Raw genomic sequence first — 16549 nt, 5'->3', positions numbered from 1 at the left:
ACATATTATAAATTATATAATACATAAAATATATGAATTTAAGGAATATGTAGTGCTTTTTTTTTTTTTTTTTTTTTACGTATGAACAATGACGTGCACAGTTTTTATGGAAAACAATTATTTGGATCAATGATAAAAATTCTGACTTACTTTGAACTTGCAGTTTAGCCTGTGTTGTATCTGACCCGTCAGCATTGGTAGCAATGACCTTGAACACACCAGAATCTTCTGGGAATGTCTCAGCAATGCTAAGCCTACACACTCCATTGTCATAAGTTATCTCGTAGTCTGGAGAACTCCTGACAACAACATCATCTCTGTACCATTTAATAATAGGTTCTGGATGAGCTTCGACACGAGCTTCAAATACAACAGGCTCACCTTGGTCTACATTCTTGTTCTGTAGTGGCTGTAATCAAAATATAGTTTTGTTAAATAGTTGAAATTCAAATTGGTAACAAATATCAAATCATGCATACAGGAAATCTGATTTCACTAACTTGAATATATGATATATGATAAAATTAATATGTGTTAAAAAAATAGTTAATGAAATTACAAATAGCCAATTTATTTGTTTATTTTGTATGAAGAAAATAGTCTACAAAAATTAACCTGAGTAAATCTTGGTTTCTGTTTAGGTGTAACTTGTACTGGTTCTCCAGCAGGTAGTCTGAAGGTTTGCTCATAGGTAGGCATATCTGGTTTCCTGCCCATTTCCATTTTGACTTCTTCTCTGTACCTCTGGTCACGAGGTGATACTTCACGTGGAGATTCTGTCTTCTTGACAAAGTCTGATGGGAGTTGTAGTTTCCTGACTTTAGGTGTTGGCTCCTCTGGAGCAGATCGTGCTGCTGGAGCTCTTTTAGGCTCAAATCTCTCCTCAGTTACAGGCTGGGGTTTATCAGGAACTGATTCTTCCATTGGAACTGTAAACACATATTCTTTGTTATTAATACTTATTTTAACTGAAGATGGTTACAAACAGAATTTTTTTCAGATTCTTTTTTTTTGTATATCTTAATTTATGTTGACAAATCACAGAAATTTCAAATCATGCAAGTGCTATTTGACAAAAACAAACCACATATGAGTTGAACACATTCTGTATCATTAAGTAAATAGGCATATGCTGAGTTAAATACACATTACAAAAATTGTTAAAGGGATAATTCGCGATTTTTCACTTATCATCTTATTGTGTTCATAATACCATAAAAAAACATATTCACCAAGTTTTATTTTGATATGAAATCTAATAAAGAAGAAAATTGGGAATTATTAATTTTATTTCTTGAAGCTTCCTGACTTATGTGACGTAGTTTAAGTCTTTGATGCATGCCGGGAGTGAAAATATCTCATTTAAGTCTTGTTCGTTAACAATCTAATTACGCGATTTAAAGCGCATCGACGACTTTTGGTGTAGCTATTAACCAACGAAAAATAAGTGATAGCCATGCAACTTTTAAAATTAGATCGTGTGGATATTTTAAAACGAATTTTAATAATAAAATTAATTCATACATAGAACATTTTTATGATTTGTTTTGTACAAATACTTTAAACAAACATATGAAATTGACATGATCAATAGTGTATTAAAAATACATGTTTGTATTCTGACGTTTTTGCTTCATTACAGCAAACATTTTCACTTGCTTGTACGGTGGAAATAAAATGTGTATTGTTTTGTGACACCTAAAGAATGTTGAATGCGTACGTTAACTCAAGGTAATTAAAAGATTAGCATTATGTAATTCTAATCCTTTGATCCTCATTCAGTGAAATCTAGGCGTCACGGTTCACTGGCATTCAGGTGTGAACAACATAATTGTAAACGGGACTCCGACAAAATTTCAGACACATGAATGTAAAAAAAAAAAAAAAAATTAATTAACGGGAATAATAAGATCGCACAATAACTGGATAGCTGTTGTATATTTTTATATTTTGCATAAGATCACTTTTTAATGAATTATGACTTTTGATTACTTTAGTAACGATAAAACACTGAATTATTTTAATTGAAGAATTTATAAATAAAAATAGCCTTCTAAACACGAGTTTATGAACTAAAAATTGTACTATTTCAAATAAGGATCGGCAGCCTTAAATATTTCAAACAGATCATTAACAATTGCAATTATATATTTTAGTCCATCCAAAGTGATCTTTAATTACCTATTTAGAAATTAATGTGCTCATCAAAATATTTTAAATCTGACAACACATGAAGACTTCAGATATTTAAAAAGAAAAATGTTTAAAAAAAATTGACAGGAAATTAAAGGATCTAATTGGAATGGAATCGACAAATTACGAACAGATATGCTTTTCAAGTGTGAAAAACATCAACAAAATTTATACATAATCGGGAATATGTCCTTCTTAAAATACTCTTCGTCTCACACCGTAACTATATATAATACTTTAGCTATTTGACCAACGATGTATAAAAAAAGACAACGAATTTAATGTCATCCTTCCCTATTTTTTAATGTAATTATAAGTCTGTTTCAACTGGCAAGAATACCACTAAAGCGGACAAGCAGTTTCTTTAAATTGCTGTCATTGAATATCTAGAGAGAAAATAAATCCCGAAATTGATTTGAAACTTTGATACTCTATAGTTTTCCCGGAAAATATTCACATCCCTCGGTATAAGTGTACTTCCAGTGGCGTATATATTACATGCATTTTGGAACAATTGTGACGAAGACGAATTTCTTCCTTTTTTCGAGAACAATCTAATTGAATTATAAATGTCCATAACTTCGATGAGCCAAATAAAGTTATATATCGACCTGTGTTTAAATCTCTTCTTCTTCTCCTTCTTCGTTTGGTATACAATAATCTATCGACATTTGATGATTACTTACTGTTGGCATGTATACGTGGACTTTTCATTTTACAAAACTTTTACCCCAATTTACGCAAAATATATTATTCTTTCTTATGTTCTATGTATAAATGTATATATTTTAATTTGCGCTATAGTTCCGTAACTTATAATCCAGGCGTATATACGAATGGTCGACAAGTGCGTACCTTTTTTTAAATCAATATATTTCTGGTATGTTCCAATCTGTCATTCACCATTGACAACGAGTATATATTACATTTTACCAAATTTACTCTTGGATTTTTTTTTTTTTTATTTCATCAGATCTGTTGTTTTTTTTTGGTATTATTTATATTTTTATAAATAATTTTCTTTTAACCAGAAATGTTATTCATAAACAAGCGTATATGTTTAGTAATGACTATATATTATATATCACTTTCGGACACGCAAGATAGAGATGTATATTATACACCTAATAGTTAAAAATGGAAAGTTATAAGTTATCGGCCGTGTACATTTATCAATACACTAAGAAGTGAAACGATGCATGAATTTGCAAACTCGACAGGAAATCGCTTGAATACCTGGACGTGTCACCTCACACCCCCTACAATACCTTTGGGAGTAATACCTTTAGCCATGCGGGTGATCAGTGGAGCGAAGATCCTAATTTATTTGAATAAAGTTTATTACATAAAAGAATTATGAACTAATTAGATTGCCGAAAACAATTCAAGTTTCACGGAAGACTTATTTATGATTTGAAATTTTGACTTTTTCACTAATTCCTATATTATCAGTCTTAAAATAACAGATATTGTATACCAATATTAAAAAAAAAAAGAAAATTTTCCGTCTCAAGTTAACTAGTCGGATAAAACAACCGTACGATTGACGAGATATCGACACGCAATTACGACTACATCGGGTTACTGTAGTTCTGGTCCTTAGACATATCGCGACTGCAAATCGGACAAGGTGACAAAATGGCCGACCGGAGAGAATTGATACTCTAAATTTAAAATCGATGGTGATCTCTTATCTAGCAGAATAAAACTTTAATACCTATGAATTTGAGCATTTTTATACAGAATAAACATAATATCAATTTTTGATTTTTTTGCGAAGTTTCCCTTTAAAAAAAAAAGTATCATGATTTATAAAAATATACTGCAAAAATTCTTATCAAATATGAAAGCTATTTAAATTAAAAACCTCATATGATATTAGATCACAGTGCTTACAGATTGCTGACACAAGGTAATTCTGATAAATAACACTGATCACTTCTCTGTTGCAAGCCACTAATATTTAAATGCCTACCTTCAATCCTAAGATTAGCTGTACATTGAGTTTGTCCAGCAGGATTTTTAGCTTCAACAGTATATTGTCCAGCATCTTCATAGAATACTTCAGGGATGCACAGAGAGTGTATATCATCTTCCTGGACAAGTTCAAAGTCTGGTGAACTTGTGATCTTAGATCCATCTTTGTACCATGTGATTTCTGGGGGAGGTTGTCCAGCCACACGAATTGTGAAGCGAACAGGTTTTCCCTCCTTTACAGTCTGTGTCTGTGGTCTCTGTATAAATGATGGTGGTACCATTGATGCTAAAAAACAAACAAAATCAAAATGTTAAGTAAATTCTTCTTCAATTCCTCTTTCATAATTTCATCAACAATTTTGATTTCATTTTATAGTTTGATTATTTTCCTGCTAAACTTGATGAAGTAATATATCTTCACTTCTACATCTTGAAATAAGCTCTTTATAGCTTGCTTGCAGTGTGAGCGAAGGCTCCGTGTTGAAGACCTTATTTTGACCTATAATGGTTTACTTTTATAAATTGTGACTTGCATGGGGAGTTGTCTCACTGGCACACGTACCACATCTTCTTATATATATCTAAAGTAATGATAGTTCCAAAAGACTTATGGTGAAGAATTCCTATGATTTTTCAATACAATAAAATAGCAGGAATAATCTTTTGCTATAATCATGTTAAAGCTTACCTTTGACAATAAGTTCTGCAGAACTTGAGGCTTGGCCAGCCATGTTCCTAGCTGTACATTTGAACTGTCCTTGATCTTCAGGGAAAGCTTCAGGAATATTGAGAGATACACGTCCATCGTGGTACGATATCTCAAAATCAGCCTTATCTGTAAGTTCTTTTCCTTCACGGTACCATTTGATACTTGGTTCTGGTTTACCTAAAAATTAATATACATATTTTTTATCAACACTAAGTATTTTTCTAGACATATGCCACATATTGATGATGACCATGAATAGCTCTTTAATATCCAGTGGCAAATTCAGTAGAAAACATATTAATGAGATATGAAACTAAACTCTAATATGTACTTGAATGGCAAGATTACCTGAATGTTTAAAGTTCTAATACTAATTCACAAGATAAAATTCAACAGGAAGACATGTCACCCTACCCAGAAACTCTTTTCTGACTCTAAGCTGTCCAGTTTTTGCTCTTTATCCTAAATGCTGCATGCTAAGCTGAGATGAAGCAAATACCAATTTACAAGTCATTGGTTACCAAATATCAATAAGAAATAATAATCTTATATAACCAATATTGGAAAATAAAGATTAATAATGAGTATATATTCCTCTGTTAAAATATATATCAAATATATATGAGATCTTATTAACTATAAACCATTTTCCTTAATATATTTTACCAAATTTCTTTCAATTATAAAGAAAACCTGCTACATTCATGAAGCTCTTTCAGATTTCCAACGATTTTATTAAACTGAAATCACACTTACCAGATACAACTCCTTCAAATGTGACTCTAGTTCCTTCCATAGTTTCTATGTTTTTCAAAGCCTGTACAAATTTAGGAGGTACAGGTACAGCAATGGTCAAATCTACTGGCTGGAATCTGGGTTTGACATCGGTCTTTAGTGTGGTAGCATGTGTTTCTCTGGTCTCTATTGGTCTGATATCATACTGGGGTGTAACATCAGTGGTTATCGTAGTGCTATGTTGTTCTGAGGATGGTATGTATGTGGGCTGTTGTGTCTCTTGTGTCTCTATGAAACGACTTATTCTTGTCTCATGTGATGATACGGTTTCTGTTTTTGACACACGTCTTGTCCTATTAATAATTTTTGATAAAAATGCATTTTATTATTGATTTACTATTTAAGCAGAACTAATTTAACTATAAATTCATTTGAATTCAATAGATACTGAAATTACTAACTATTACAGATTTGTACTGAAATATATATAACTTTTCAACAGCTTGTGATAAAAAGACATCAATATTATCCTATTTTGTATTAAATAGTAAAAACACTCAATTATTTCATTTTTGTACATATTTCTTATATATGTATATATATATATATATAATCAAGGCGTTTACTTTATGGATTTGGAGTGTTCCGCATGAATTTTTAAATTCAGTAAAATGCTTTGGTCTCACGAAATTTACGAAGTATTATTTTTATTTTCATATACTTACATTTCAGAACTTCCAAATATTCTGGTTTTAGGTATGGTTGATTCTTCCTCCACAAAGAGATAGGCAGAACATGTTGCCTTGCCAAGAGGATTCTCTGCTGTAATAGAAAACCGTCCAGAATCTTCATCAAATGTCTCTGGGATATGTAATGTATGTCTGGTACCTTCCATTCTGATGATGTAGTCACGCGACACAATTGGCATTCCATTGAAGTACCATGTGACTTTAGGTTTAGGACTGCCAGATATTGAGCACTCGATATTTACTGGTTCCCCAGCATTGACTGTCATATCATGGAAGAGTCTTTGGAACTCAGGAGGAGATTGTTCCAGTTCTTTCTTGACTAACTTTGTTTCCTGAGATTCCTTGGTTTGGATCATTTGTCTCATTTTCATGACTTCTGATGTCTCCATTGGTTCTGGTGTTGTCTTTACAGACAGTTTAGCATAGGACTTAGCTTCTCCCACCATATTTACTGCCTTGACCATGTAAGTTCCTGTGTCTTCTACAAAGGCTTCTGGGATTGTCAAGTTATGTACATCAGCAAAGGCTGTCACCTGTAAAAGATAATGATTTATTAAATTTTAATTTGTAATTTTTATCATTGCTTTGATATATTACTTCATAATCAAGTAATGCAGAATGTTTGACTTCAACTGACCACAATCGACAACTCAGAGTCAACACGACTTCAACTGACCACAATAGACAACTCAGAGTCAACACAAGTACCTGGTACGAATCATGTAATATAAAGATATTGTCATCTGAAAGGAAAATGGATATCAAGGAACGAAGCAATAATTTTCACGGTTACTTTGAAAATGTAATAATCATAAGGTGGTTCAGTCAAGTATACCTATGGCAGCAATTTTATATCAATACCAAGAAGATAGAACTCATGCCATATCCAGCATAAACCAGATTTTACCCTGACATTCATGGCTACTCATTAATTTTGTATGTCTTACCTGATAGTCAGGTCCAAGTTCAATTGGTTTTCCATCCTTGAACCACTGGACATCTGGGATAGGATGACCTGTCACCCGACACTGTAGACATACACGATGACCGGACTGGACATTCAGATCACGCAATAATTGTGTGAATTTTGGAGGTGTGGCCTCATTAACTGAAGCATCACTCAATTCACTCAGAGCTAAACAAAAAAATACAAAAAAATACAAAAGATGGTTACTAAATTTGAATGTTAATAAAGATATATTTTTTTTTAAATATTGTACATGAACATTTGAGCAAAGACATTAGTATAGAGATTATACCTTTTATATACTATAATGTATTATCATTACCTCAACAAGTTTTCACATCATTATTACAGTTATACACAAATAAACTAAAATTACAACTGCAGCTTGTCTGCATTAGTAAAGTACCTGAAAAGAAGAACTGTGCCACAATAGGCACATTATGCTGAATTTCAGTGAAGATTTCAGTATAAAAAGCTTAGCAATTGTTCTGTCTTACAGTGGTGTTTCTGAACTGGACAAACTCATCAGAAAACTATTCAAAACATTATGTATTCTACAACTTAAATAAATAAATTGTCTATGGAAACTTACGTTCTACATGTAGTTTGGAGACAGTTTGATCATTTCCGTATGGATTACGTGCTTCACATCTGTATACACCAGCATCCTCTAGGTATGCTTCCTGGATACTTAGTGTACAACGATCTCCTTCAAACAACAGCTGGATGTCTTTAGATTCCTTCACAGGTTTATCATTGTGGAACCATACAACCTAAAGATATATATGTCTTTATAATATTTTTTTGTACATGCAATTTTTCATTAAAAAAAAAGGATAACTAACATGAATATTTTCTATTTGTTTATACATGTATGATAAGAAAATAACCAAAAAAAAACTTGACTATATGCTCTTTGAATTTTCTTATTTTGTCGTCCCAAATTGTTTAAGTCTATATGCTCTTTAAATTTTCTTATTTTGTCGTCCCAAATTGTTTAAGTCTATATGCTCTTTAAATTTTCTTATTTTGTCGTCCCAAATTGTTTAAGTGACAGATTAAAATTTCCTACATAATTTTTCACTAAGAATCTAAATCTAATTATACAATATCAGTAAAATTCAGTGTTTATCAAAATCATTGATTTACTTGTTCTGAAGTTACCTGACAAACAAAATAACTATGAACAAAAGATTATTGTTCAGACAGAATTATCATACATCACATATAGAGTACTTACCTCTGGTTCTGGATGTCCAACAAGAACACAGTCCAGTCGGACACGGCTTCCTTCCATGGCTTCTCTAGCTGGGGCTAGTTTCTGAGTAAAACTAGGAGCCATTGGTTCATTTTCTGCTGAGGCTTGTGACATATCCTCTGCAGCACTGGAGTAGAAACTTTCTACGTTAACTTGACAAGTTTTCTGTATTTCTCCTGCAGCATTCTGTAGGATGACAGTATAGGATCCTGAATCCTCAGGGTAGGCTTCTGTTACTTGTAATGTGGTTCTATTGATCTCTATTGTGATCTATAAATAAATAAATAATAAACTTTAGTGTTTGTATAATATGATGGATTAACACTATTAAGTATATTTTTTTCCTTGTGTCCTTTTTGTGATTATTTTTCATAACATGCATTTTGCTAGACATAGAAAATTTAAGCTAGTATCAAGTGTATTTTTTCTCAGTCAAGCTAAAGAGAATCCTTAGAGGCACTTATCTAATTTACATTATATTAAACATGAATTGAGTTGCAGATTATTTAAATAAATAATTTAATAACAATGTATTTCTTCTTATATTAACTGCACAAAAATGTAACACATAGAGCAAGTACCTCATGGCTTTTTTATAAGTTCAACTCATTATGAGCAACAATTACCTTGAAAACAGATGATGGTACAACTCTGTCTTGACCTCTGAACCATGCTACCTCTGGTGTTGGGGACCCTGAGAATATGACCTCTATTTTGAAACCTTTGCCTTCTGGCATGCTGATATCATTTGTCATTTGATGTATCACTGGTCTGTCCAGAGCTACAAAGGAAAGAAGTATTACATATATTGTCAACTCATTTCTAAACGCTGCATTTTCTTCTAGATTTTTAAAAATAGTAAACTTTAGATTTACATTATTTTTCTTCAGTTCCAAGTAATTTGAAACAGTGTTGAGAGGATAGAAAACTAGTAGAGATATAAAAGAATCTAAATTTTTTGCTTTCTTTTATTTTATATTTTTCATTCTGGATGTTTTTATTTTTAATTTGAAAAAAAAAAATGTCTCGGACTGAACACAACTATTTGTAAGAAAATGCTTTCAAAGTACAACATACTTAGACTTCTGTATAACAAACGTTTATGAACAAATAAATATATCACACCACAACATAAAATTTTACTGCAAAAGAAACTCAAAATTTTAACATGCCACATTTACTTTGAAGGATTTAAAAATGAATAGGAAGGTATTTGACAAGCATACAAAAAATTACAACATAAGGGTGGTTAAAATCAAAGCTGGTCACTCATGTGCAAAAAAAAAGAGGAGATACATAAAATGTCAAGTTTATACGAATATCATTCATGCTAAAACACTCTGATAAAAGCTTTTATAGTTTTACCTCACTAAAAATACCAACAGCTCTGAAAATAACTTTTTAGCCATGCTTCACAATTTTTTATTTTTTTTAAAACTTTAACGACAAAAAGGATTGAAAATGGGTAAAGCATGCCTGGAACACAACATGCCTAGAATTGAATAGGCGCTTACGGACTACATTAAGGCGGGCAGATGATGCGGCCTCCCCTCCAGGATTATTGGCCCTGCATGTATAACGGGCACTGTGGTGACGGCCTATTTTGCGTATCTTGAGGCAACATGTGCCATTGATCTTAGTCATAACATATTCTGGTGAATTGTCAATACTTAAATCGTCTTTTTTCCAGGATATGGTGGGTGATGGGATACCAGTCACATGACATTCAAATGCAAATGGGGCATCCTCTAAAACATCAACTGATTTCAAATTCTTTGTGAAATCAGGTGGTATAATTTGTTGGTGCATTTCTGAAATAGATTTGATCAATCAGGATTTGAAAAGGTCAGAATATGTTTTCTTACACCAAAATTTACAGATCAACACACTTATCCAGGTAGAATCCAGGTAGGTAGTTAGGATCTTAATTTTACTACTATTGACTGACTTTTAGCAATTTTTAGTAAAATACAAAATTTAGTACAAATAATTTTTCAAGAAAGATTTATATATAAATTCTATTAGGGTCTATACTTTTAATAAGCTAGTTTTACCAGTAGTAACAGATTTTGTTGTATTTTACTAACACTTTTCAACTTCAAATATTTAAAAAATATATACTTTTTACATATAATATCCACCATCTGACCTCAGAATCTAAATCTATTTTATATCCTCAAATTCAATTGTAAGACAAAATAATATACTGACCTCTAACAGTAAGATGAGCTGAAGATTCTGCAGATCCAAGGTAGGTATTAAACTTGACCGTGTATCGGGCAGTGTCTTCAGAAAATGTCTCTTCAATGGTCAGTGTGGCAATGCCATCACTGTATCGTGTCTCATAATCAGGACTGTTTAATGGCATATTATCCTTATACCATATAACTGTTGGTTGTACGGGAGTATCCACATGACTTTCAAATGTGAATCTGTAAGGAAATACAAATCAATTTTAATGTGGAAATATAAAAATACTAACAATCATATGTGCAACTGTATGCTAACAAAGCTAAAAAGTGCATCAAAATATGTCATGTGTAATAAATAGTCAATAAATGTAGTGAGTATAAATAGAGATCTGTATTCAAGTCAATAAAAATATAATTTTACTGTATGATTACAGTTTATTTCAGTAATGGCACTATTACATAGGCTTAATATTCATTGTCAGTTTTTGAAGTAAAGGTATGTCCATGAAATGTCATAAATAACAACTCCATTAAGTTATAAAATACTCTAAACAATATCTTAATGATCGTTTGTGTATAATTTGACTTTTTTCCAGCAAGGAGTCAAAGCATTACATTACATGCGTTACATTACTCCATTACATTTCAATATATATTTAGAGAGGAGAGGGATCATGAATCAAAGGATCATAACAGCAGATTACTCTTCTTACTTTTCTCCTTCTACAACTTCAGCATTCTGTAAGTGTTTCAGTATTTTTGGGGGTGACCTCTGTGCTGAGGCAGTTACCATGACTTCCATCGGCTGAATTGCTTGTTCAGCGACTGGGGGACCAACCTTCAAATCAAAATATAAAAGAGGTTATGAAAGCTTATCAGAATACAACCAGATGCTCCGCAGGGCGTAGCTTTATACGACCGCAGAGGTTGAACTCTGAACGGTTAGGGCAAGTATGGACACAACATTCAAGCTGGATTCAGCTCTAAATTTGGATTGTGATTAAATAGTTGACACAGCATAGGTTTCTGACACAGAATGAATGTGTTCTAATGAACTTAAAATTTTTGTTTCTCTTAGAGCAATTCACTATGCTGTTGAATATTAATCCTCTCAAAAAAATGTTTGAAGAAATTTTCTTTTTTATTTATGAAATTTCAAATGAGAAAAATTGAACCCAATTTTTTTAATCACATCCCCCTTTCCCTTATTCCAAAACTAATCTCAATTAAAATTTCTAATGGAGTTTGCAACAATAACTACTCATTTAAATACATCATAAAATATTAAGATGTAAAAAAACTGCTTGTTATCACTGAATGGTAAAGATTATTTTAATTTATCAGTTGGTAGTAAAAAGTGAATATACATTGTATATTGTATATAACAAAGATTTAAGTTGATTCTGGACAAAGAAAGATAACTCCAATTAAAAAAAAATCTTGCTATTGCACAATATTTTGCAATTAGATATTTCTTGCTTACTATTCTGGACAAAGAAAGATAACTCTAATTAAAAAAAAAATTTGATATTTCACAATATTGTGCAATTAGATATTTCTTGCCATTGCGCAATACTGTGCAATTGAAAAGACTTGCTATTGCACAATACTTAATATAATAATTTTAGATCCTGATTTGGACCAACTTGAAAACTGGGCCCATAATAAAAAATCTAAGTACATTTTTGGATTCAGCATATCAAAGAACTTCAAGATTTCAATTTTTGTTAAAATCAGACTAAGTTTAATTTTGGACCCTTTGGACTTTAGTGTAGACCAATTTGAAAACAGGACCAAAAATGAAGAATCTACATACACAGTTAGATTTGGTATATCAAAGAACCCCATTTATTCAATTTTTGATGAAATCAAACAAAGTTTAATTTTGGACCCCGATTTGGACCAACTTGAAAACTGGGCCAATAATCAAGAATCTAAGTACATTTTTAGATTCAGCATATCAAAGAACCTAACTGATTCATTTTTTGTCAAAATCAAACTAAGTTTAATTTTGGACCCTTTGGACCTTAATGTAGACCAATTTGAAAACGGGACCAAAAGTTAAGAATCTACATACACAGTCATGACAGTTAGATTCAGCATATCAAAGAACCCCAATTATTCAATTTTGATGAAATCAAACAAAAGTTTGATTTTGGACCCTTTGGGCCCCTTATTATGTTGGGACCAAAACTCCCAAAATCAAACCCAACCTTTCTTTTATGGTCATAAACCTTGTGTTTAAATTTCATAGATTCTATTTACTTATACTAACGTTATGGTGCGAAAACCAAGAAAAATGCTTATTTGGGTCCCTTTTTGGCCCCTAATTCCTAAACTGTTGGGACCTAAACTCCCAAAATCAATACCAACCTTCCTTTTGTAGTCATTAACATTGTGTTTAAATTTCATTGATTTCTATTTACTTTAACTAATGTTATTGTGCGAAAACCAAGAATAATGCTTATTTGGGCCCTTTTTTGGCCCCTAATTCCTAAACTGTTGAGACCAAAACTCCCAAAATCAATCCCAACCGTTCTTTTGTGGTCATAAACCTTGTGTCAAAATTTCATAGATTTCTATTAACTTAAACTAAAGTTATAGTGCGAAAACCAAGAAAATGCTTATTTGGGCCCTTTTTGGCCCCTAATTCCTAAAATGTTGGGACCAAAACTCCCAAAATCAATACCAACCTTCCTTTTGTGGTCATAAACCTTGTGTTAAAATTTCATAGATTTCCATTCACTTTTACTAAAGTTAGAGTGCGAAAACTAAAAGTATTCGGACGCCGGACGACGACGACGACGACGACGACGCCGACGCCAACGTGATAGCAATATACGACGAAAATTTTTTCAAAATTTGCGGTCGTATAAAAATGTATAAATTAATTGAATAAAATATATTGCAAAATTCAGAATAAAACAAAAAGTGACTTATTTTTAAACTGCCATAGAAATGGATCCAAATCAAGAATAGATTTCAAATAACACTATTCTTAATTCTAAATTTACTAACTATCTTATATTATATAAAACTATATAAATTCAAAAATCTATTTTCAAAATATTTAATTTCAAGATAATGTTTAAAATGTTCATTCTATTACAGTTATGTTTATTGTTTAAATTAGAAAATAGATCTATTAAACAGCATGGGTTATCTGTTATAACCTACCTCTCTTTCTTGGAGGTTGTGTTTAATATTAGTTACTTGATTACTGGCCTGCTGGAGCGATTGCATCAAGTCCTCATTCTGTGCGAATATATCATGCACACGACTGGGGCCCTCATTGCCTATAAAAATAAAACATTTACATAAATATTGCTTGCAAAGTACATGATCAAGACTTTCATTTACTTCAGCTACATCCTATTTAAAATGTTTCCCAAAATTTAAAAAGGAACATACCTATAAGTGCCTTATAGCAATGTGAAGGTGAATTTCAATGTTCTTTTTAGCTCTTTTTTTGTCATATTGCTTCTAAAAAAAATTTGTCAAAAGTTGTTTTTTTAGCTATACATATCGAAGTTTTCATAGCTAGTTTATGTCTGTAGTGAACAAAATGCTATCTTTCCTTGTTTGAACAATTAAAAATTGTAGAATTAAATTTCATTCAATGTCAAATGATTTTCTGTACAAGTACCCACCATAAAGCTCTACAGCTAGCTCAGATAATTTTCTTAGTCTCTCTTCTTGTTTGGGTTTGCCTTCCTGCAGGAATTGGTCCATCGGCTTTACGAGGTCATCAACTTCCTGGGGGGTCTTACACTGGACGATTTTACGACCAATGTCATTTAATAAATTATTTCCATCTTTCAACCATTGTTCAGTCTACAAATTATATCAATTATTAATTAGACTATAATATGTAATATGTATTTTTTTTAAAACTCAAACTTACATTTCACACTTTATTGTCTTGTCAAATATTGTACTAATTGAGTCTTTAATCATCATTAGATTAGATTATTTTCAATTTAGTACTTAGATTGTTCTTTTGTCATTATTTATCCCATATTATTATTCTGGTCAATTTTGAATGCAGTCTGGAAGGAGAGTAATTTTAAAGTATACACAATTAATTGTCAGACATTTGCTTATATAACAGTACATTTAGTCACAGATATCCATTCTTATTTTTATTGACTAACAGCATTTTATAACTCATTATTTATGCATTAATGTGGTGTAACAAAGTTCTTGGATCAATATCTACACTGTGCATGCCTTAAATCAAGGTTTAACTAAGGTTAAACTGACCTCTTCAGTAAGTTGATAATAATCGATGGATGTGTCAATCATCTTTCTGTAATCACGTACACTCATATGGAATGTTGTCCATTTAGTGTTCAACATATCAATTTCCCTGCCGATGTGGGCGGAGTCATAATGATGATCCTGCACCATCAACTCGGCGGTACTTGTAAATTTGTTGATTTTCTTCTCAATTAACTGCAAAAAACATTGACTTCTGTAAGCAATTTTACAAAAAAATCTAGTTTCAACTACTGATCAATTCCTAAGTAAAACTTTGTTTGATGTAAAGAAGGTTTTTTTTCTGTTAAAAGATGCTTTAAAAAAAAAATGTCTTCAAATTACTTTTTACTGCATGGTTTGTGTTGAAATTCATGTGAAGTTGTCTTTTTGTTGTTAGTTTAGTTTAATCATATTTAGTATAGAGGATTGGGAAACAAGTTATTGCAACTTTATATTAATCCCTTTCCACTTTGCACGTGCAAGTGCTGCCTTGAAGCGGCTGTTGATTTATAGTGAAATCAATTTTTATCATTTTAACAATCTAAGCTAAATGTTTATCAATACATTAAATGTATGAAAGCTTACCTCTACTGTCATTTCAAATTGTTTGAAAGCCTGTGACGTCATTTTGGAAGCTGGCAATGAGTTGCCATAGCTACCCCGTCTGGCTTGTAAATGATGGTGTAGTTCGTCAATCTCCGAGTGAATCTGCCTAAGATCGTAATTAAATTGGCAGATCTGGAGATTCTGTTTGAGGCGTTTCTCTTGGTCTTCCCACGCCTGGTTCCACCGCTGTTTATATTCAGCTGTCACGTTCAGCACTCTCTCTACATCTTCTTGTGCTGCCGCTTCAGCGTCCTGCAATGGAAACAGGATGTTTTAATAAACAAAAGTTTAAAGGTATGATATTCCAACATTATTTCCCTTTTTTTAATTTTTTACTTATTTTTCAACTTTTATTTTTGACACTAGGCTATCAAATAATACTGTTTGTCAATCTATCAAGCTTTATTCAAAATCCAATAACATCAATGTTCTTTCTCTCCAAATTACAGCATCTCTTTTTGCAATTTTTATTTTAAAAAATCCATTCAGCTCTTATATTAAGATTGATTTATGTTTGCTTTATGCTGCCTTGTACAAAAGTCTATATTGCAGAGCGAATTATATTAAAAACAAACATTTGTAAAAAGATTTTTTGACTTACAGTTTGTCTTACTCTGACAACGATTTTCTCTCCTTCATCAGCGGTGTAGTTAATAAGAGATGATACTTCTGTTTTTTTACGTTTGTGTTCCTCCAACATTTTTTCAGCATGAGTTAAATCTGCCGGCAAGTTAGACTGACTGTATTCTTGTTCAGTCTTTTCTATCAGTTTGTCCAACTAAAAAGAAAAAGAATTTTCATAACAAAACATATCTCAAATTAAGTTTATTTATGATCTAGATGCAGAAAAACAGATTTCATTGGTTTATTACATGTGAACATGGATATATATGCAACAATGTA

At 31.7% G+C, this 16549-nt stretch overlaps 1 protein-coding gene across 11 annotated transcripts in view; it reads right to left on the bottom strand.

Annotated features, from left to right (window-relative positions):
* LOC139503691 (titin-like) overlaps window positions 1-16549 on the bottom strand; it is a 284829-nt gene that overhangs the window by 207794 nt on the left and 60486 nt on the right. For 10 of the 11 annotated variants that reach the window (XM_071293518.1, XM_071293519.1, XM_071293520.1 and 7 more), the window contains 18 exons: window positions 16248-16424; window positions 15626-15898; window positions 15044-15235; window positions 14431-14614; window positions 13958-14076; window positions 11494-11618; window positions 10800-11020; window positions 10103-10399; window positions 9215-9369; window positions 8571-8858; window positions 7923-8103; window positions 7311-7498; window positions 6340-6896; window positions 5636-5967; window positions 4859-5056; window positions 4169-4456; window positions 616-929; window positions 151-409 (listed from right to left, as the gene is read on the bottom strand). In XM_071293518.1, the coding sequence (XP_071149619.1) occupies window positions 151-409; window positions 616-929; window positions 4169-4456; window positions 4859-5056; window positions 5636-5967; window positions 6340-6896; window positions 7311-7498; window positions 7923-8103; window positions 8571-8858; window positions 9215-9369; window positions 10103-10399; window positions 10800-11020; window positions 11494-11618; window positions 13958-14076; window positions 14431-14614; window positions 15044-15235; window positions 15626-15898; window positions 16248-16424 (4348 nt within the window). The remainder of the gene's footprint in view (window positions 1-150; window positions 410-615; window positions 930-4168; window positions 4457-4858; window positions 5057-5635; window positions 5968-6339; window positions 6897-7310; window positions 7499-7922; window positions 8104-8570; window positions 8859-9214; window positions 9370-10102; window positions 10400-10799; window positions 11021-11493; window positions 11619-13957; window positions 14077-14430; window positions 14615-15043; window positions 15236-15625; window positions 15899-16247; window positions 16425-16549) is intronic. The other variant, XM_071293529.1, reaches the window with a different exon arrangement.

Source organism: Mytilus edulis, chromosome 14 (assembly GCF_963676685.1).
Source record: "Mytilus edulis chromosome 14, xbMytEdul2.2, whole genome shotgun sequence".
Classification (NCBI taxonomy): domain Eukaryota; kingdom Metazoa; phylum Mollusca; class Bivalvia; order Mytilida; family Mytilidae; genus Mytilus; species Mytilus edulis.
This window is presented reverse-complemented; position numbering and strand designations above follow the sequence as displayed.